Raw genomic sequence first — 20,687 nt, 5'->3', positions numbered from 1 at the left:
TTTTTTGTAATATTATGACTTTATTCTGGAAATCTCAGATGTTTTTTTCCCCTCAATGTGGCCCTAATACTCCATAGTACATTTGCTCTTTGGCCCTCTGCATTAGACTTGCAGTATATACTATAAACTTAGACTATAAACTGTGATACTTCATCACAATGATCAAATGTTTTGTGGCTCCGGACAGATTTATATTTATTTATTTTTGCCTAAAATGGCTCTTTTGATAGTAAAGGTTGCTGAGCCCTGCTCTCCTGCACTAGGACATGTATCAATGTAATAAAACAAATGAGAATGACTGAAAGGATGAGGATGGTTTTGACATTGTGATGCTGCTGCTTCAGGTGGGACCACACAGAGTATTTTTCTCAGGTCTGTTTTGCGCATGCGCAGTAGGGTGAACGCTGGGACTCCATTCCAGTCTGTCAGTGAGGGTTCCCTGTTAGCATCTCATCTTCTGTACAGCTGTGTGTCTCTATACTGTGATAAAACTTCACCTGCTTTAACAAAACACAGACAACCTGAACCATGAGCGGAGACCACGGACACGGAGACTCTCAGGTAAATAAATTCATGATTTTATTATAGGGCTATTTGTGTTAATTCCTAGGTAATAACTGAAACGTCATGATGTGAAATAACTAAAGAAACTAAATAAATAATCAGTTTTAGTGAACACTTTTGACATTTATGTGGAGCATTTTATTGCATGAAATATACATGTATTTGTATGTCTTGTATAACTTGAATAACCTGAGCTACCGGCGTTTTCAAAATACAAATATGAAAATCATCTTTTTCCACATTTTCCAGGTGAATTGTGGATCTAAAGGAAGCGGTAGGTCCTCTGATGAGGTTTTTTCTTATTCATACTGTCTCTTATTATCCAGACTGAATCGTGATGTGTCTGTCTACACTGTTAGTTTTTTTTAAAAGGACCAGAAATGGCGTCCCAGAGACTAAGTCCCTTCTCCTCCTCTCTCTTGCGGCTATTGTTCAAAAAGAGGGTCTCAAATGCACACTTGCACACCTCGGTTTATTAATCTGCTTTGGTATTCAGAAAGGGCCTGGCTTCGTGTTTATTTTGCATGCTTTAGATTGAAAATATGTGCGTGCAATCACAATGAATTTTGGAGCCGAAAGTGGCAGAATTGGGGCTGAGGACTTAGTCTCTGCGCCATTTTCTTTTTTCTTGTATTGGAGCAGCCAGCCAGCCGATCATACAGACAAACTGTCTGCCGTGATATGGAGGCTGAGAGCTGGGAGGCTTATCTGAACCTCTCCCTGCCTCCTATCTCACCACCAGCTGCCTCCATCTCTCTGCTATATAGACACACATTTATCTGCACTGACAGCATGTTAATGCTCACACACGAGTCTAATAAGCCTCCAAGTAGCAAACCTTCATTCTGAGCTCAATTCCATGCAAAACTCTAGTTTTCATCACTAAACTTGCTTTAACATGTATTTCTCTCCCAAAACCACTCAGAAAAATTTCATGAAAAAATTAATTATATAATATGTGAAATAATTTCAGTTTAGCATGTTGAAAAGTTTCATGAAAAAAAGTCATATTATAGTATTTTGAATTATTTTTTTTTAAAAGTCATACTATATTGTATGTCGAAAAATGTCATGGAAAAACTTAACTGTATAATATGTCGAAAAATGTCTTGAACATTTATCTGCACTGAGAGCAGAGTCTAAAATTACCAAATCACAAGAAAAAAAAGAAAGTTGCATTACGTTATTAAAAGCATTATGCCCTGAGCAGACATTTTTGCACAGATTATTATAGCCAAACTATTATAGTCTAAAACTACCAAGTCACAGAAAAAAAAGAAAGTTGCACTATATTATTAAAAGCATTATGCCCCTGAGCAGTCATTTTTATCAAATGTAGTATCAAATCTTCATTCTGAGCTCACTTCCATGCAAAACTCTAGTTTTCATCACTAAACTTGCTTTAGCATGTCTTTCTCTCCCAAAACCTCTCAGAAAAATTTCATGAAAAAAATTCATTGTATAATATGTGCAATAATTTCAGTTTAGCATGTCGAAAAGTTTAATGAAAAAAAGTCATAGTATAGTATTTAGACATTTTTTTAAAGCAAGTTTAGTGATGAAAACTAGAGTTTTGCATGGAATTGAGCTCAGAATGAAGATTTGATACTTGGAGGCTTAGACTCATGTGTGAGCATTAACTGCTGTCAGTGCAGATAAATGTTCAAGACATTTTTCGACATATTATACAATGAAGTTTTTCCATGAAATTTTTCGACATACAATATAGTATGACTTTTTTTTAAAAAAAATTCAAAATACTATACTATGACTTTTTTTCAAAAAAAATTCAAAATACTATACTATGACTTTTTTTTCATGAAACGTTTCGACATGCCGAACTCTGAATTTTTTTCATGAAATTATTGGACATATTATACAATTATTTTTTTTCAGAAAACGAATTTCTCCTCAAGAAACACTCAAAAGTGGATTAATATGAAAAATATGTAATTTCTTCATAGAAACACATCTCTTGCAATGAAAACATACAAAACAGTCTAAATATGAAAGGGAACATAGTTTTCCAAAAATGTAAATAATAGTTGGCCTCCAAGCAGCAAACCTTCATTCTGAGCTCAATTCCATGTAAAACTCTAGTTTTCATCTCTAAACTCGCTTAATATGTATTTGTCTCCCAAAACCTCTAAGAAAAATTTCATGAAAAAAATTAATTGTATAATATGTCGAATAATTTAGGAAAAAAATTCAGAGTTTAGCATGTCGAAATATTTCATGAAAAAAAGTCATAGTATAGTATTTTGAAATTCCTTTGAAAAAAAAGTCATACTATATTGTATGTCGAAAAATTTCCTTAAATTTTTTTATTGTATAATATGTTGAAAAATGTTTTGAAAAAAAGTCATAGTATAGTATTTAGAATTGTTTTTGAAAAAAAGTTTAAGTATAGTATGTCGAAAAAATTCTTCCACTACATTATTGAAAGCATTATGCCCCTGAGCAGTCATTTCTGCACAGATTATTATAGAGTATCTGTTACTCCTGCAAAGTTGAGAGCGCTTATTTTTTCTTGGAGGCTTAATTTGCTGCCCCGATGTGATGGAAAAGCAAAAGCAAGTCTGTGGGAATTGATTTGGTTTATAATTGGAGATGTGTGTTACTGTTTCATATATAGCAGATATAATAAGGCTACCCTGTTATTAAAGTGCCATGACAACAGTGCGCCACGAGGTGATGATCAAGCCAAAGCAAGATCTACCTCGGGAGGGATTTCACTACACAGCAGGAAACATTTTAATATCAAGACTCATGTAAAAAATAATTGTTGCAGCCTAATCATTAGATTAGCTGCACTGAGAGTATGAAAACTCCCTCTCAAGCACAATCTCATGTTTTAAAGATCTCAAAAGTTGGATAAAAGCCTGCTGGAAAAAAATATTGTTATAGATATATTAGAGGCGTTGAATGTTGTGAGAATGTAGTCGGAATATTTCATTGATCTTGTGGCGAATATTACATTATGACAAGGTCACTATCGAGTCCCCTTTCTTTTGTGAGGGAAACAGCATCTCCAACATCACCATACAGGTGTGGCCTGGAGGATGAACCTCAGGGGGGATTGTGGGTCAGCTGCAGCAAGTGTGTGTGTGTGTGTGTGGGGTGATTCAGGTCACTGAGGGCTAATAGTGACTTTCAACAGTATAGGGTGCAATATAAAAGAAATATTATACAAAAATATATATAGATGATGTTTTTTTCTTTTCTCTGTCTGCTTCTGTTAAAGAGGACCTATAATGCTTTTGTGCCTTCCCATACTTGCCAACCTTGAGACCTTAAAAAAAGGTTTCCTGAATTCTGGTTACTTTAAAAAAGAGTGAAAATAACAAAATAATAAGTATACTGCAACAGCATTTTATGTAAAAAAAATTATTTTACCTTTAACTCCCAGGAGAGAAAACAGAATAGCTCACTCCTCTGGTGTGAACTTGGCGTGCGAATCTCTGGCATAAACTAATATTCATCCGTTTTTATTTATTTTTGCTCCGGCTTGAGTATTTCTTTCTCTTAGTTCTCTCCATTTCTCTCTCCTTCTCTCACTCACTGAGAGTTCTTTCAGTCACAACATGACAACGGCACCACTGCGCTCTGAAACCCATTATTTCCAACGGCTAGCGCCGCGCCATAGCATATTTTCGCTGGATTTACGCTGTGGCGAGCGCAGCTTAAACATGAGCTCAAACTACTCTGTACAAACTGCGCTCCCGGGAAAATCGGGAGGGTTAGCAAGTATGGTGCTTTCCCCCTTTCCTTTAGTGCGTTATGTAGTTCTTTTGTGCATGTAAAAGGTCTGCAAAGTTACAAAGCCTCATGTCGTGACCAAAGGGAGTTACTCTCCCCCACAGAAACACTGCTCCTTAACTGCCCGAAACGCCTCGCTTGAAGTCCCGCCTTTTCTTCCGTAACGTGGTGATGTCACCAAGTAATACATTTGCATAATATCTGCCTAGCAGCTAGTTTTGCACGACCTCAAACAAAGGTAGTTAGAGCGGAGCTGGAGCGGAGTCCAAAGAGTTTGGTTTCGGTTGACCAATCACAACAGAGTGAGCCAGCCGACCAATCAGAGCAGACTGGGCTTTTTTGGGAGGGAGTGTTTCAGACAGAGGGTGAAAAGAGGTGCTGCATCACAGCCGCTATGAGAAAAATAATGTGTTTTTTGAACATTAAAGCATGTACACATATTCTAGTAGAAACCCAAAATACAAGAATGCACCTGAAAAATGGGTCGAGCATAATAGGTTCTCTTTAATACACTTCTTTGCTCAAATAAATGCAAATGACGTCCAAATCTATTCTCGGAGATAGGCCTACACATATGGCAAAAATATTATTTATGCAGATTTCTTTTTTTTTTTTAATGCTGCTAGACAAGTTGATCTGTCCTTTGTATCACAGACACCCACAAGCATAAAGACAAGCACAAAGACAAGGAACACAGACACAAAGACCACAAGAAAGACAAGGAGCGAGAGAAAATCAAGCATGGCAACAGGTAGGATATCTGCATCTTCCTCCTCTCATTTGTTTGGGTCAAAAACCTCAAGTTATTTTGCACTCAGTGTTACCTTTACCTCCTGTACATATCCTCCAGGATACATTCTGTTGTGAGTTAGTGGTTTTAGCTGACATATCTGAATCTTTAATGAGGGGGATAATGACAAAGTCAAACATAACATTAAAAAAATGCAAGCTTAAAACAAGAACATGAAAGCATCTCCCAGGGTGCTGCTGATTTAATTGAAAGAAATAGAACCCTGTTGTGTTAAATCAACAAACATACATCACAAAGACTCCATGAAATCCACTTTTATGAATGACATCTGCAGAGCATTGTAATTTGAACCCTTGTGGGAGTCGGACAGTGGTTTTCTTTTTGTCTGGTTAAAATACTTGTGGGCTGCAGGATGTCTGTAGAGTCACAACTTTGGCCATTCTTATTGGCAGTTGTCCACGACACTGTCATTGTTTCTTAAAAGTTGTTATTGCTGGTGTTTTTTGTCAATGACATCTTTTGTGTCCGTGCATCTGGACCACGTCTGACCTCTTGCACTTGACCTCTGACCCCTGTGGCTGCTGTGTTGCAGCGAACATAAGGACCACTCTGAGAAGAAGCACAGAGACAAAGACAAAGAGAAGCTGAAGCACAGCAATGGCAGCTCAGACAAGCACAGGGAAAAACACAAAGAGAAAGACAAGGACAAAGAGAAGAGGAGAGAGGAGAAGGTTTGTCAACAGGAAGTCAGCCTGCCTTTTAACACCGGCCGTGCGAGCCTTTAGTCTAAATATTACGTTTTGTTTTTTCCTCCACGAGAGCATTATTATTAAAAAGCTTTGTTTGCTATAGCCTTCCATGAACTCTGACTATAAGTACATGTTTAGACTGTCTGAACTTTGATTAAAGGTGTGAAAGTCATTGAAGTACATTATACTTATCAAAAGACAGAGAGAGATATGCTTATATATTTTCCTCTTTTTCTCACAGATCAAATCATCCCATGTAGACAAGCCTAAAAAGGAGAAAGAAAATGGATATGTAAGGTAAACAACATCATCGCTTTGTTGTGTCTGATGTGGAATTAAAGTGATTATAAAGCAGTTCTGGCCATAAGTCATTTGGGAAAGAATTTACTTCATGCTTAGCATTTGCTTGGTTATGACTAATGAGATATTGCTTTACTAATATATACAGTTGAATGTCTTCACTTCATTTGTGACTTAGAGATACAAGCCCTGCTGCCATTAAGAGCGAGCCTGAAGAAGACAACGGCTTCTACCCCTCTCCCCAACACCACAAGCCCTCCAAACGCGAGTATGATGATGATGAAGAGTGGGTATCATAGAATTTTATACCAGATCTTTACTTTATGCTTTGTGCTCTGTAATCTGAGATATTTAGATTATCAATACATTTGATTACAGATTTGAATACAAGCCCAAAAAAGTCAAGACAGAGCATGACAAAAAGGCCAAGAAGAGGAAACATGAGTACGAAGAGGATGAGGAGGATGAGGTTCATTATGTTTTTTTTGTGTTGAATACATTCTCACATCTGTCTGCCTTTTTGTGTTCTCCACATTTATTCTGTTATCTTCACTCGTTTTAGGACGTCAAGCCCAAAAAGAAGTCAAAAGACAAAAGGGTAACAGAGGGAAAGAAAGCCAAAAAAGAAGAAGAGGAGAAGTGGAAATGGTAAGATAATGTTCGGGGACAAGTTGTTCTTTTCCTCAGGAAATAACACACAAGGACAGCCAGCTGATATAAACAGCTGCTGAGAAGTAGAGATACCATATTTGTCTCTTCTCTAATGGGTTGTATTTTGTTGCTGTTTTGTTCGTGGTGATTAGGTGGGAGGAGGAAAGAGCTACCGATGGCTCCAAATGGCGCTTCTTGGAGCACAAGGGTCCAGTGTTTGCACCTCCATATGAACCCATGCCTGACAAAGTCAAATTTTACTTTGATGGTGAGTCCATCAGTTTAAAACATACATATTAATAATGATTTTGATATATTTTTTGGTCAAGACGAGAAGAGAATGTGATTTTTTTTCTGCATTTGCAGGTAAGCCTATGAAACTTAATGCGCCTGCTGAGGAAGTAGCTACATTTTTTGCCAAGATGTTGGATCATGAGTACACCACCAAGGACATCTTCAGGAAGAACTTCTTTAAGGACTGGAGGAAGGTGAGGAGATGAGAAATATTCAGGTGTCTCCAGCCAAAATCCACAGAGGGTGTGAAGCTTTAAGTATTTAAGTCTGTGCATGCTTCAGATGTCTTCTCTTTCTATTTCAGGAAATGACATCAGAGGAGAAGTCAAAGATCACCGACCTGAACAAGTGCAACTTCAGTGACATGAATGAGTACTTCAAGGCCCAATCAGAGGCTAGGAAACAGATGTCAAAAGGGGAGAAACTGGTAGGCCTGCATTCACGCAGACTCTCCCAACCCTGAAAAACATCATGAAATCTCTCATTGTCTTTTCATGTTTTCACACTCTTTGTAGAAAATCAAAGAGGAGAACGAGAGGCTCCTCCAGGAGTACGGATTCTGCATCATGGACAACCACAAGGAGAGGATCGGAAACTTCCGCATCGAGCCGCCGGGCCTTTTCCGAGGACGGGGCGATCATCCCAAGATGGGCATGCTGAAGCGGCGCATCCGACCCGAAGACATCATTATTAACTGTAGCAAGTGGGTAATCTCACCACTACCGTTGTCACCCCCCTCACTGCCATGGATCTTTCCATTTTAGTTTAGCTTTTTGGATGCATAGTAAGAACACAAAACACCAGTATTGATAGTTTGTCTAGTTCTGAGTTTTAACCACAAGGTGGCGCTGTCAAACCATTGAAGGTGAGGTTATATTAAAGTACATTGTGGGACTGGTGCGTAAGTTATAAAGGTATGTTGTGAACATAGAGTGTTTTAAGTAAGTGCTTGTGGAAGCTATTAGTCTTTCAAAAGGACACATACAGACGTATACCTCACATTCTTTGTCCTGCCCTTTACCCCTCTATTCCTGTTCAACCTCTTCTAACTACCATGTTGTGAGTTATTTATAGACCGTGGAAATATTTTTCTTTTATGACTGTCACTCCATGCCTCAGGGGCAGTTTGTGAGTGGAAAGTCTAATTTATAGCATCCAGTTGTCATCACAGAGACACAAGCAAAACAATGTTACGTGCTGCATGTGGCATGTACAGTACGGCACAGATGTTTCGCTGACACGCACTCATGCCGGCACTGTGTCGAAGGTAGTCTTCCTGTCAGAGTGTGCTGTGTGTGTGCAAACAATAACACGACCCAGGGAGGACATGTCGACCCCCACATACTGGTGGTCATAATGGGGTTTGTTTAACAGTGACATTTCTCTGTACGCTATTGTCTCATAGCTGTAGTGTTTACAATATAATGTTAATCTTAGACTGGCCCATTAAGATGAAAAGAAAGCCCTAATATTGTATGGAAGTGGATTTATTTCAGGTCTGTAATTAGTGTCATTTATTGTACCTATGAGGAAAGCACCTTAAAGGAACAGTGTGTTACATTTAGGAGGATCTATTGGCAGAAATGGAACATAAGATTAATAAGTATATTTTCTTCAGTGTATAATCACCTGAAAATAAGAATTGTTTTCGTTACCTTCGAATGAGCCGTTTATATCTACATAGGGAGCGGGTCCTCTTCGCAGAGCCAACCGCCATGTTTCTGCGGTAGCCCAGATCGGACAAACCACTGTGTTAACTTTTCCTGCTTCCTCTGTTGGTCTTGAGGAGCTGCAGCATTTATTTCTGCACAAACTACAACTTCCACTGTATATTTGCTTGATATTCTCAAAGCTAAACTAACTCTGTCTTCTGCTCCATTCGCTCACTTGTTTGCTCACATACATTCGCCACCGCTCTCTCTCTCTCTTGCTTCACCACTCATTTCCTACATACACACACACACTCTGCACACTGGCTCTGCTATTCTCCCAAATGACCTATGCTACTTTAACAACAACTGGCTCTAGAGAGGGCCATTCGTTTTTTCTCGTTGGCCACCGTAGTTCTCCTACATGCTTGGCACAGGTTTAAGTTGGTATCAATCTGCAATCTCGTTGCTAGATGCCCCCTAGATCTGACACACTGCACCTTTAATCAGCACACAGGTCTCAGTGGACACTGCCCCCAGAGAAACCGCTGTGCTAATCATACATATGGCACAAGCTGTCAACACATTTCACACTTATTTATAGTAAACCTGCCTCTTTTCTGTAGGGACTCCAAGCAACCTAAACCTCCCCAAGGGACTAAATGGAAGGAGCTTCGCCATGACAACAAGGTGACCTGGCTGGCATCTTGGACAGAGAACATCCAAGGCTCTATCAAGTACATCATGTTGAATCCTAGCTCCAGGATCAAGGTACCTGTGCTCTCACAGCTTCAGCTAAAATCCTGACTTAATCCTAAATGTCAATATTTCACAAGTTATTCCTTGATGAAAAAACGATTCGTCTGTTTCTGAATTGAGTAAACAATCTGTGTGTGTGTGTGTGTGTGTGTGTGTGTGTGTGTGTGTGTGTGTGTGTGTGTGTGTGTGTGTGTGTGTGCAGGGGGAGAAAGACTGGCAGAAATATGAGACTGCTCGACGGTTGAAGAAGTGTGTGGATCGCATCCGTACTCAGTATAGAGAGGACTGGAAGTCAAAAGAGATGAGGATCAGGCAGAGAGCTGTGGCACTGTATTTCATAGATAAGGTGAGGAGAAATATAGTAAAACTTAAACTAATTTATTACATACACTGCTATATCTTTGATTTTAAAGGGGCTGTTTGTATGAATCAGAAATTGCTTGTGACAGTGACACCTATGCCCGTTAAGACAAAGAACGTCATTGTCCTGCAGCTCGAGGTCCGTTTTGATATCCGAAACCTAACGAAGGTCCCTCCATGAATCGAAGGCTCGGCCGTTGTTGAACCTAGTTTCCCCCCCGACGTCGGTCACATTCCTGTTTGATATAACTTTGTTTTTGTTTGTGCTTCCGTGGAGTTTGTGTTGGAGTCTGAGTTGTGGTGGGGGCTGGTCATTTGTTGGCGTTAGCGGACTCCTTTTGTAACTGAACATTAGCTGTGGTTGCAAACCGTTAGCTCTGTAGCAGAGCTGAAGAGAGTAAAGGCACATCCATTGGATTTTCCTAGAAAGACGGCCAGCATTCTTCTCATTAAAAGCAGGCTGATAGAGGAAACCTACACATTGGCAATAAAAAACGATTAATAAAAAACGTTTAAACGTGTAAAAATGTACATACAGTCCCTTTAACTTGTGATGCATATGAATAAAAAAGCACTGGATGTAGAATGAAATCTACCATCAGAGTAATGTTCCCCTCAATGCGACTTTGCACCCTCGCAACGAAATTTACAGTTTTAATTTGACTACAGACCCCATTTTATCATTTCCATTAACCACAAGGGCACCCACTTAAAAAAAATACTGGTGTACTGTAAAAAAAAAAAAGTTAAGAGAACAAACCCTTAGAAAATGTTACACTCAGTTTTAATAATAATCACGGTGTGTGATCATGTTATCCCCTGTAGCTTGCACTGAGGGCGGGTAACGAAAAGGAGGAAGGTGAGACGGCGGACACAGTTGGCTGCTGCTCGCTGCGAGTGGAGCACATCAAGCTGTACTCCAAGTTGGATGACCAGGAGTACGTGGTGGAGTTTGACTTCTTGGGAAAGGACTCCATCCGCTACTATAACAAGATCCCCGTGGAGAAGAGGGTAAGGATGGGAAGGGACAGTGAGAAGAGGGACCTGTGGTAGACGCATTAAAGCACGAGACTGTGATTTGATGTGGTTTAATGAGGGTGGTGTTGGGTGTGTATTTGACAGATATGTGAATTTAGTGTTAATAAGATAAGTCGCTACGCTGAGGAGGATGTTTGCACAGACAGGTGATCAGGCACTAAAAGCTTTCCGTCAGCACTGCCTCGGAGGGCGGTCCGTTTCCTGCTATTACCAGAGTGTACAGACACAAATACACACACACACACACATGCACACAAACATACACCACACACTGTGTGTTTTCAGTCATAAATTGTTCAACACCCCTGTGTACCGTTTATTTGGCTACACTTCCTCTCTACATCCCCACTCACACATAGAAGTACATACAAAAGACACATTAACCTATAATCAACCACCTGCACTTGTCATCATGAACAGAAATAATATAGCACCCCCATGGGGCAGATATGTGATTGTGCATCCTTGAAGTGTTAAATGTAAGTGATTCCATGCTAAATGAATCTTTTCTGATTTCCTCTCAAGGTCTTTAAAAACCTCCAGCTGTTCCTGGAGAACAAGCAGCCTGAAGATGACCTCTTTGACAGACTGAATGTAAGAAACACACACATGAACATCAGCCTCCGGGGCTTCAGTCTAAGTGATCTTTTTAATTTCTAGTTTTAACGCTTGTATCACTCTGTTTCCTCTAGCTCTCCCAATTGAACCCTCTTTCCCTCTTTTCTTTCTCGGTGTCTCCTGCAGACTTCTATTCTGAATAAGCACTTACAGGAGCTGATGGATGGCCTCACAGCCAAGGTCTTTCGTACCTACAACGCCTCCATCACTCTGCAGCAGCAGCTCAAGGAGCTCGCCTGCCGTGAGTAACAGCAGCTTCGACCAGTCACACGCAGCTCATTTGAATGACACCCACACAGCTAAAACTCGTAATCACTCTTTACAGTTTGGCACAATTTTCTGGCAATTCAACCAATTCTAGCTTTGAAATTCTGCGGTGTCAAGTGAGAGACATACATGTACAAACACACATGAAAAATAATCGCTTTTGCACTTTTTTTGCGAGCTGAAAATGTTGATAAGATTCAACACAATTTGCTGCATAACTCTCAAAATAAATTAACAAAAGATTAAATTATGGGTATGCATGGGTTTAAGTGTTTTTCTTAAATGTCTATGGACATTTTGAAAGATTAACAGCCTTTAAATGTTTGAGATTTGCACAAAAATGGAAAAGAATAACAGAAAAAAAGCTTTTTGGACCAGTATACTTTGCTGTAAACCACTTGATGATATCACAGGAGCTTACAGTAGTGTATGACAAGCCCAGGTAGCAATCGTATTGTTTATTAGCACACATTAAAGTCGGCACAAAAAAAATAATGAAATCCATTCAATAAGTTAATATCTAATGGAATTCTAAAATGTCAAATTGATAGGAATCTGTTTTTATCAATAATGAGTCTCTTCAATAATGCATCATATGTGAATAGGATCTCTTTGGAGTTTATATCTGACAAAGACAGATAATAAAGCAAAACCTCCATGTAAATAAAACTGCCCGGTGTAGCTCTTCTCACACAGGGGAATAGTACAAAAGGCTTTGTAATAAAATATTCAACATGGAACATAAACTCATGTACTATAAAACTTACCTGACAGGGACAAATAATAAATCAGAACCTTCATGTAAATAAAACCGCCGCATCGTCTACACAAATGACATAAATAACAAAACGTGAGTTGTAATGGGGCTCTTGGTGGTTAGGAAATGTAGTCAGTGATAGGGGGTGTCTAGTCTGGACACGCCAGGCAGGGATTATCCTTTAAAGGTTTTATTGTGAACATAAATAAAGATACAGATGCACAGGAACTATTCCTAATACACTGTTGTATAGAAGTGTGGATCTAAAGGAGAGGAGAACAAAACATCAATGTTAACTAACCTAAACCTCTCAAGTGGGACTAACAACTCTCCATAAATACAGGAAATAAACAGTGCTAAACAGGTACAAAAGACTATAAACTACAACGGGAATGTTACTCTATAGGCTACACATACGAGACGGATAAAGGCTGCCACTCACAGCATGTAAACTTAGATATTACTCTACATCACCAACAGTAACCAATATCTTTACAATACAAATATAGCACTTACTTATGATCATGAAAGCACACAAACAACAATTGAAACTTAACTTTGAAAATGAAACCAAACTGACAGCTGTGAGTGTTAGCTTAGTTTACGGTGGCTTTAATCTTGTAGCATTGACCCGTCAAAAACAACGTTATAAATCCCAGTATGCTGAAATTACACATCGACAGGTGAAGACAGACATTGTGATATTGGTGTAACAAAAGTATAGGGGACAGGTGAAAGGGCCAAAGTCCATTTATATTGGGGATTGTAGAAGACGAGAGGATGGAGGTGGGGCTTTGAATCCCACAGATACACAGTGTACACATACCAATTTAGGAAGCCTTCTCAGTCAGATAATATGTATATTTTGACAGATTTTGTAATAACATTAACAACAGGTACTGTACCTGTAATTTACTGTACATAACTGAGACTGGTTGTGCCTTTAAATGTATAATCACTACACAATTTGGGTCAGTGATTTCAAAATGTCATTTTAAACTATTTCTCCTACATTGTTGTGTACTTGTTGGATCTCCAGCTGATGACAGCCTCCCAGCTAAAGTCCTGTCATACAACCGAGCCAACCGGGCCGTGGCCATCCTCTGTAACCACCAGCGGGCTCCACCCAAAACATTTGAGAAGTCCATGCAAAACCTTCAGACCAAGGTAAAGTCGTGTTCCACCTTTCCTCCACAAGTTGTGATGTCTTGGTGCCGTCTTGGTAGAAAATTGTGATTCTTTTGTCATTATGGAAAATAAAGACATTCCCTCTTTCTACGAGATGCAGATTATCTACTTCACTCAGGACGTGTTTGTTGTGATTGCAGATCGACGAGAAGCAGAATCAACTGTCAGCAGCCAGGAAGCAGATGAAGGCTGCTAAGGCTGATCACAAGGCTTCCCATGATGACAGGAGCAAAAAGTAAGAAATCCTGACTGCTGCTAACCGCTGTGAAAGACTGTCACAGTTCTATACGTTACTTACCCCTGGTGGGGTTTAATGCCACTAAGTTTTATCTGTACAGACTACTAAACGTCAAGTTCACGATGATGTGTTTTTCACTCCATCTCTCTAATTCTTCCTCTCTCTCTATGTGTGTTTGTCTCCCTGCCTCTATACATCTGTCTTTCTCTGTATCTCTCTCTGGTTCTGTATCTATGTTTTATTCCTCCCTCTGTCTGTCTTTGTGTCTCTCTCAGGACTGTGGAGTTGAAGCGTAAAGCTGTCCAGAGGATAGAGGAGCAGCTGATGAAGCTGCAGGTTCAGGCCACAGACAGAGAGGAGAACAAGCAGATTGCTCTGGGCACCTCCAAGCTCAACTACCTGGATCCACGCATCTCTGTCGCATGGTATTTATGTGGCACAGCAGCAGCTGTTTACCTCTTATTTGATCACAGGTGTTACTACAGTAAAAAACCTGTGACATTAAATGAGTAAGCCGCCTACTGTTTAATAAACCAGCTTCCTCTGATTGGGTGGGTGCGCGGGGTGCATATCTACCTTTGGTGACAGAAAGGCAGGAAATGCTCTTGCATTGTAGGAAAAGGAGCAGCACAAGCAAAAAAGCTAACGGCTGCAGAAGGAAAATAAGAGGAAGAAAAGCTTGTGAGCGTGAGGAACAATGGGGTTTGTTTCTGAAAGCCAGGGAGCGTCCCCAAACAGCACTCCTTCCTCCATGTGGGAAGTCAATGAGGAGCTGTCTGTAGCTGAATAGAGGGCCAGGCCACAGCGAAGGGGAAAAGTGGTCAGCCCTCCCTAACCCGTGCCCCACAGCTATTTATGGAGAGCCTCCTCCTCAAGCACAATGGATACAGGAATGCTCCGTGTGTTTTGCCTGATTGTAAGGCGTAAGGGACGGGGTCCCCCCTTGTAGGGTGGTGCATGAGAACCTAGCGGTATGTGTGAATATGTGTAACAGAGATGAAAACACTGAGTCGAATCAGGTTGATTGCTCGCCGGGATGACGTATTATTCTGTCATGCAGAGAGTGTAGTTGGTTCAAACTGTAAAGAGATTGGCTAAAACAATCTGTTGCCCTTCCTAGCACAGTTGACTTGACTGTTGAGAAACCTCATCAAATTAGTTGTGTAAATAATTCAAAATAAGCAGGGAATTATCCGCTTTTCTGTTTAGCTACTAGCTAGCTGCTTAAAGGGACAGTGTGTAGGATTTAGAGGCATCTAGTGGTGTGGTTGCAGATTGCAACCAACTGAGTACCACTCCGCTCACTCCTCCCTTTCCAAGACTGCGGTAACATGAGCCGCTGTTTGCAAAACCGTGGTAACGTTGTTTGCCTCGCTCAGAGGCCATCCTTACCATAATAACACTATTTTAGTAGCAACGGAAGTCAGACGGCGGCTGGCGGCACCATGGTTTTGCATTCTGCGGCTCACATTATTGTAGTTTCACCAGCGAATTGGAGATAACGTTAATATGCGAAAGGCTCTCTCTAGTGTTTGGTTTGTCTGTTCTTTGCTGCTGTAGAAACATGACGGAGCAACATGGCGGACTCCGTGAAGATTACCCGCTCCCTATGTAGAAATGAAGGGCTCATTATTAGCTAACAAAAACACAATGATTCTTAGTTTCAGTTGTTTATACACTAATGAAAACATAGCTATGAATATCATATTCCTTTTCTGCTAATAGATCCCCCAAAATGTTACAGACTGTTCCTTTAAGTTTGATTCATGTATGCCAAATATGTTGAGTGTCTCTCATTCCCGTTAATATGTTGCTAATTATGATACTATTATATTATGCTATGCACTATATCATTATAATGAACTATTTGGGGAGTTACTGTAAAATAATTTTAAAACATTCACAGGAAGTTAGTTTAACTAGAAAATGACAAGAGGTAGCTAGCTACCATAAATATTGCTATTGGTTTTTTTTCTTCTGAGAATCTCACTTTGGTTTACATATATACGATTATATTTTATTTATATTTTATTTATATTACTCAGTGGCAGTCCAATCTGTACTGTTTCATCACCACCTTTTGTCAGTAGCTCCTTCATTTTTGCTTGACATTATTTTGTGGAACAGTAACCTCTATTAACAGCTAGTGTGAATCTTAGCATTTTATTGTAAACCTCTTCTAGTGTGACCTCCTTACAGACTCAAAAAACTGAATTAAAGTTTTATCCAAAATGGGAACACAGGTTTGCCCTAAAATTTGAACCATTTGGTTCAAATAAGTTATAATATATAAGTTAATATATATTGTAATTTTAGTGGTATATTGTTTTTCCTCTGAATTTCACAATATGTCAGAGGAAAATGTTGATATTCCCAACGACCTCATCTTTTTCCTCTGTCATTATGCCTTTGCATTTACTGCATTATGTTACCAGCTTGCTAGCTTGCTAAATTGTTAGCCTCTGTGGCTTCTAGACGCCGACAGCAACGTTAATATTGCCGTTGCTTAGCAGCGGTGTTCTCACAACTTGACCACTTGAATGCCAAGCATATTGTGTACACGACTTCCCATGTTGTAAACACGAGCTCACGAGTTTCATTCGAAGGCACCAATAGTCACGCTGGACTCACGGGTTCCCTTTGTTTTAGATACATTGAGTGAAACATTGGTATTTGTTCGCTGTGCATCTTGGTGCATAACACCAGAGTATAGCTATGACGTTGCAGCATTTTAGGACAGAGACGTCACTTGTAGTCCCCGCTCCCTCCTCGAATGGTTTGGTTTGCAGAACAGTGGCGAGAAAGTGATGAATGATGGTCTGTCCTGTCAGGCTCGAAAAAAGAATTGAGAAAAGCTCAGGCCAAGTGAAATCTACATGGTTGAGCCAAGCTCTCCAACAGGCCTGCAGACATTTTCACATGGTCATCTCAGGTAAAACACAGGTGGTACTAATTACATTAGCGATGGCTTTGTCCAATTAAAGTGTTCCAGAAAGCCGTGACAGTGAGCCAGCATGCACAATGGACCCTTTTACAGCAGCCATTTTTATATGTCATAACAGGACAAGCACAGATGTTATCAATAACATTCAGAACGAATTCATTCCATTTAGGTAAGCTAGTTTCAGGCTCCTGGTATTTCGCATGCTGGCTCACTAGCATAGTTTACTGGGACACTTAATGGAACTGAGCCATCGTTAACCAAATTTGTTTCACATGTGCTTTTCCTGCTATGACAAGTCAAAATGTCTGCCGTTGAAAAGCTCTACCCCAGGAGCCAATCATATGAGTGAATCAAAGTCATAGATTATAGAATATATTACACTAATATAGCAATATATTATGGACTCTTTCCCAGTTCATTATAAAAAGCAGTTAACAAGCAATAGTCACCAATCAAGTCCCAACAACATCTAACTATACAGCAAGGAGTCGCTCATCTGATCTACTTCACACTTGGCGGGTGTATCGCTGGGGACCCCATGGAGCGCAGTGTCGAATGTGGTGCAATTTGGTGGCACTATAACAATAAACTTTACGTTTTGGCCTGTAACCTTTGAACTGTAAGTCTCAGAAACAAAATGATGGTCCAGACGAGTCTATCTGTATAAGTTACACCCATTTGCATCTAGACTGATTATCCGACATTTAGAATTTTGTTCCAATCTGAATTTTTGCTACTCCTCCCTACACATTTTGAGTGACCATCACCAAATTTGGTACAGAAACATCTCTGGACCAAGCTGGTCTCCAGATTTCTGATGTTCCGTACAGTTTTGCTATAGCTGGCCCTCAAAGTTAGCTCAGATAGCTGTGGGCAGGGCTTATATTACAAGAAATGTAATATCGCCCGAACTCTGTGTGCTATTGGGACCACATTTGGTGGACATGTGTAGATATGATATCTGAGTGACTATGGCAAATTTGGTGACATTTGGCCAATAGGTGGCGCTGTAGCAGCATCATCTAACATCAAGGAACCTCTGTCTGTCTGTCTATGTAAGTATGACTGACTCTCTCATATCTGGAGAACCGTTCATCCAATCAACTTCACACTTTGGGGTTGCAAGAAGCCATACTTCTCAGCAGCGCTGCAAACTGCACTTCTGGGGGCCAAGAAATCGCTCTGTTTCGGGACGGGCACGCGCAACAAATGGGCACAGCACTAGTTAATGCAATGCACATGAGCCGAATAGTTTTAGATTTTCTGATGACAACTGAATCACAGTCAGTTCTTCATGGAATTTCCTCCATAGTGAACAGTGGGCAGTGTTTCAGCCAGTGAGTGGATGAGCTAACTTTAACTGGTCCATCTTCCCTCCTCCCCAGGTGCAAGAAGTGGGCCGTTCCCATTGAGAAAATCTACAACAAAACCCAGAGAGAGAAGTTTGCCTGGGCGATTGACATGGCCGAAAAGGACTTTGAGTTTTAAACGCACTTAATGTTTTACCTTTTCTAAACATGCCTTTGATTGTAGAGATGGTTTGTAGTTGATGTCAAATGATTCCACTGTGTGGTTACTGCAGGGCTGTGAAGCTTTGTTGGAGCTGTGACCACTGTTTAATAATTGTGCTGTATATATATATGGGTTGATTGTGAATATAGGAAAATAACTCCTGAACCATTTGACCAAGCTGCCAAAGGGCATCTCTCTTAAATACAATGTCAGTAGTGTGTATGTAGCTGCAGCTATCTGCCCATGATCAAACACCTATGAACACATTAGTATTATCTTTTGTCAGACACGACTGTACTGAAATTTGTAAGCCATCAGATTTATTGAGACATTCTATATTCTCATAGAATAATGAATTAATAAACATTTGTATGGGAGACTGTGAGGAACAACATGAGAGACGACAGGATGAATTTTATTCTGTGGAATAGTGTGAAAGATTGGTACAATAAAAAGACAGACTGATGTGAAGACAGTGTGGAGAATAGAAACCCTATGCTCATATAATTATTAGCACACAGAATGTCATTTCTTTCCATTTAGTTTGATTTTATTGTTTATTTCAGGGATGTATATATTTTATCATTTTTCAGTAACTATGATTCAGTGTTTTATAAAAATGTGTGCTGTATGCATTGTCAACAAGAAGCTCTTCATTGCTCATATGCAACTTGTGTGTGTGTCTGGTTCCACAGTTTTACAATGGTAACATTCCTCTTGGTTACTTGAAACAGCTGAAGTACAGCGTCGTGTGCTTTGTGTGCCGGAGCTAAAAAGAGACTGTTCCTTCAGACAGAGACGTTTTCTAAGAGGGATGTGGATATTGCCAAAAAACGATCACAGAAGTCTATTATGTAGTGTGCTGTTTGTATTGCTGCGATTAAGCAGAAAGTGTCCTCCTTAATTTACAAATGTGAATGGATATTCTAACTTTTGTCATTAATATTTCTTGCTATTTGATCATTTAACCCCACGACTCCGGATTGGTTCAATGCTTATTGTTTTGAGCTTTGTAGTTTTCAGAATAAAACATCAACCTTGTCCTTTTTGTCCTTGTCCTTTTTATTTTTATTGTTTTCGTGAAAAAGGGATTGAAACAAGAAGCTGATCCCTTGAATATACAAAATGAATCTTGTTAGAGATGTAATCAACACTGATCAGTCAAGTCAGGGGTCATAGTCCAATTCCCAATGATGTGTCTCAAACAACAATATATTTCTCAATATTATTTTCAATTTTTATTTCATTCCCATTTAGATAAATGGTCAAAAGACAATACCATCGTTTTTGTAGGAAGAACAAAAGTACATTAATTTAATAATTATAAGAATAAAACTTTTTATTGGTAATTTGGATTTTGTAATGAAGTGCAGTATTATTTACAGGAGGAATAATGACAAAGTTACCTGTTAACTTGACAAGTTGGGATGTTATGTTGAGTAGACAGCTAATTATGAAGTACAGTACCAGCACAAGGTCTACTTCTTTAAGAGGCCGACAACAGGCGCTCCTACTGGAGACATGAGCTGCGTCAAGCTGACGAGAGACACGCAACATTACCGGAAGTACGGTAATTATGTCAAAATAAAGGCGAAATTTGTCTGTAGCAGACAACAATTTTTTTTTCTGAGGCTTATGACCAAGTCCACAAAAACTTTGTTATCGAAAAAGGCTGTGTGTTTCAGATTTTGTCCTCCATTTATTTATTTTTATTTATTTTTTACAACTTTAAACATTTCTTAGACTCAAAGCTAATCAACAAATAAGTAATGGAAAAATAATAATTACACGGTAGGTTACAAACTGGGCCATATTCAGATCCTTTAAGTAAAAGTACCAATACAACAGTGTACATTGCAAGTAAAAAACTTTACAAGAAAAAAATCTTAATATTACGAGAATAAAGTCATAACTTTACGAGAAAAAAGTCGTAATATTACGAGATAAAGTCATAACTTTACGAGAAAAAAGTCTTAATATTACGAGATAAAGTCATAACTTTACGAGAAAAAAGTCGTAATATTACGAGATAAAGTCATAACTTTACGAGAAAAAAGTCTTAATATTACGAGATAAAGTCATACCTTTACAAGAAAAAAAGTCGTAATATTACGAGAATAAAGTCGTAACTTTACGAGAAAAAAGTCTAAATATTATGACAATAAAGTCATAACTTTACAAGAAAAAAAGGTTGTAATATTACGAGAATAAAGTCATAACTTTACGAGAAAAAGGTTTTAATATTACGAGAATAAAGTCATAACTTTACGAGAAAAAAAGGTTTTAATA

At 39.3% G+C, this 20,687-nt stretch overlaps 1 protein-coding gene across 1 annotated transcript; it reads left to right on the top strand.

Annotated features, from left to right (window-relative positions):
• Window positions 1–401: 401 nt before the first annotated feature.
• Window positions 402–19,439, top strand: top1b (DNA topoisomerase Ib). The gene is made up of 21 exons (XM_074644133.1): window positions 402–561; window positions 814–838; window positions 4,978–5,074; window positions 5,667–5,805; window positions 6,065–6,120; window positions 6,302–6,409; window positions 6,502–6,592; window positions 6,686–6,771; window positions 6,927–7,042; window positions 7,141–7,262; window positions 7,373–7,495; window positions 7,584–7,771; window positions 9,344–9,488; window positions 9,679–9,822; window positions 10,662–10,847; window positions 11,400–11,468; window positions 11,619–11,733; window positions 13,556–13,683; window positions 13,845–13,939; window positions 14,218–14,367; window positions 18,272–19,439. The coding sequence occupies exons 1-21, from the start codon at window positions 529–531 to the stop codon at window positions 18,372–18,374; spliced, it is 2,319 nt and encodes a 772-aa protein (XP_074500234.1). The 5' UTR covers window positions 402–528; the 3' UTR covers window positions 18,375–19,439.
• Window positions 19,440–20,687: the final 1,248 nt, after the last annotated feature.

The sequence above is a fragment of the Sebastes fasciatus genome, chromosome 8, assembly GCF_043250625.1.
Source record: "Sebastes fasciatus isolate fSebFas1 chromosome 8, fSebFas1.pri, whole genome shotgun sequence".
Lineage (NCBI taxonomy): Eukaryota > Metazoa > Chordata > Actinopteri > Perciformes > Sebastidae > Sebastes > Sebastes fasciatus.
This window is presented reverse-complemented; position numbering and strand designations above follow the sequence as displayed.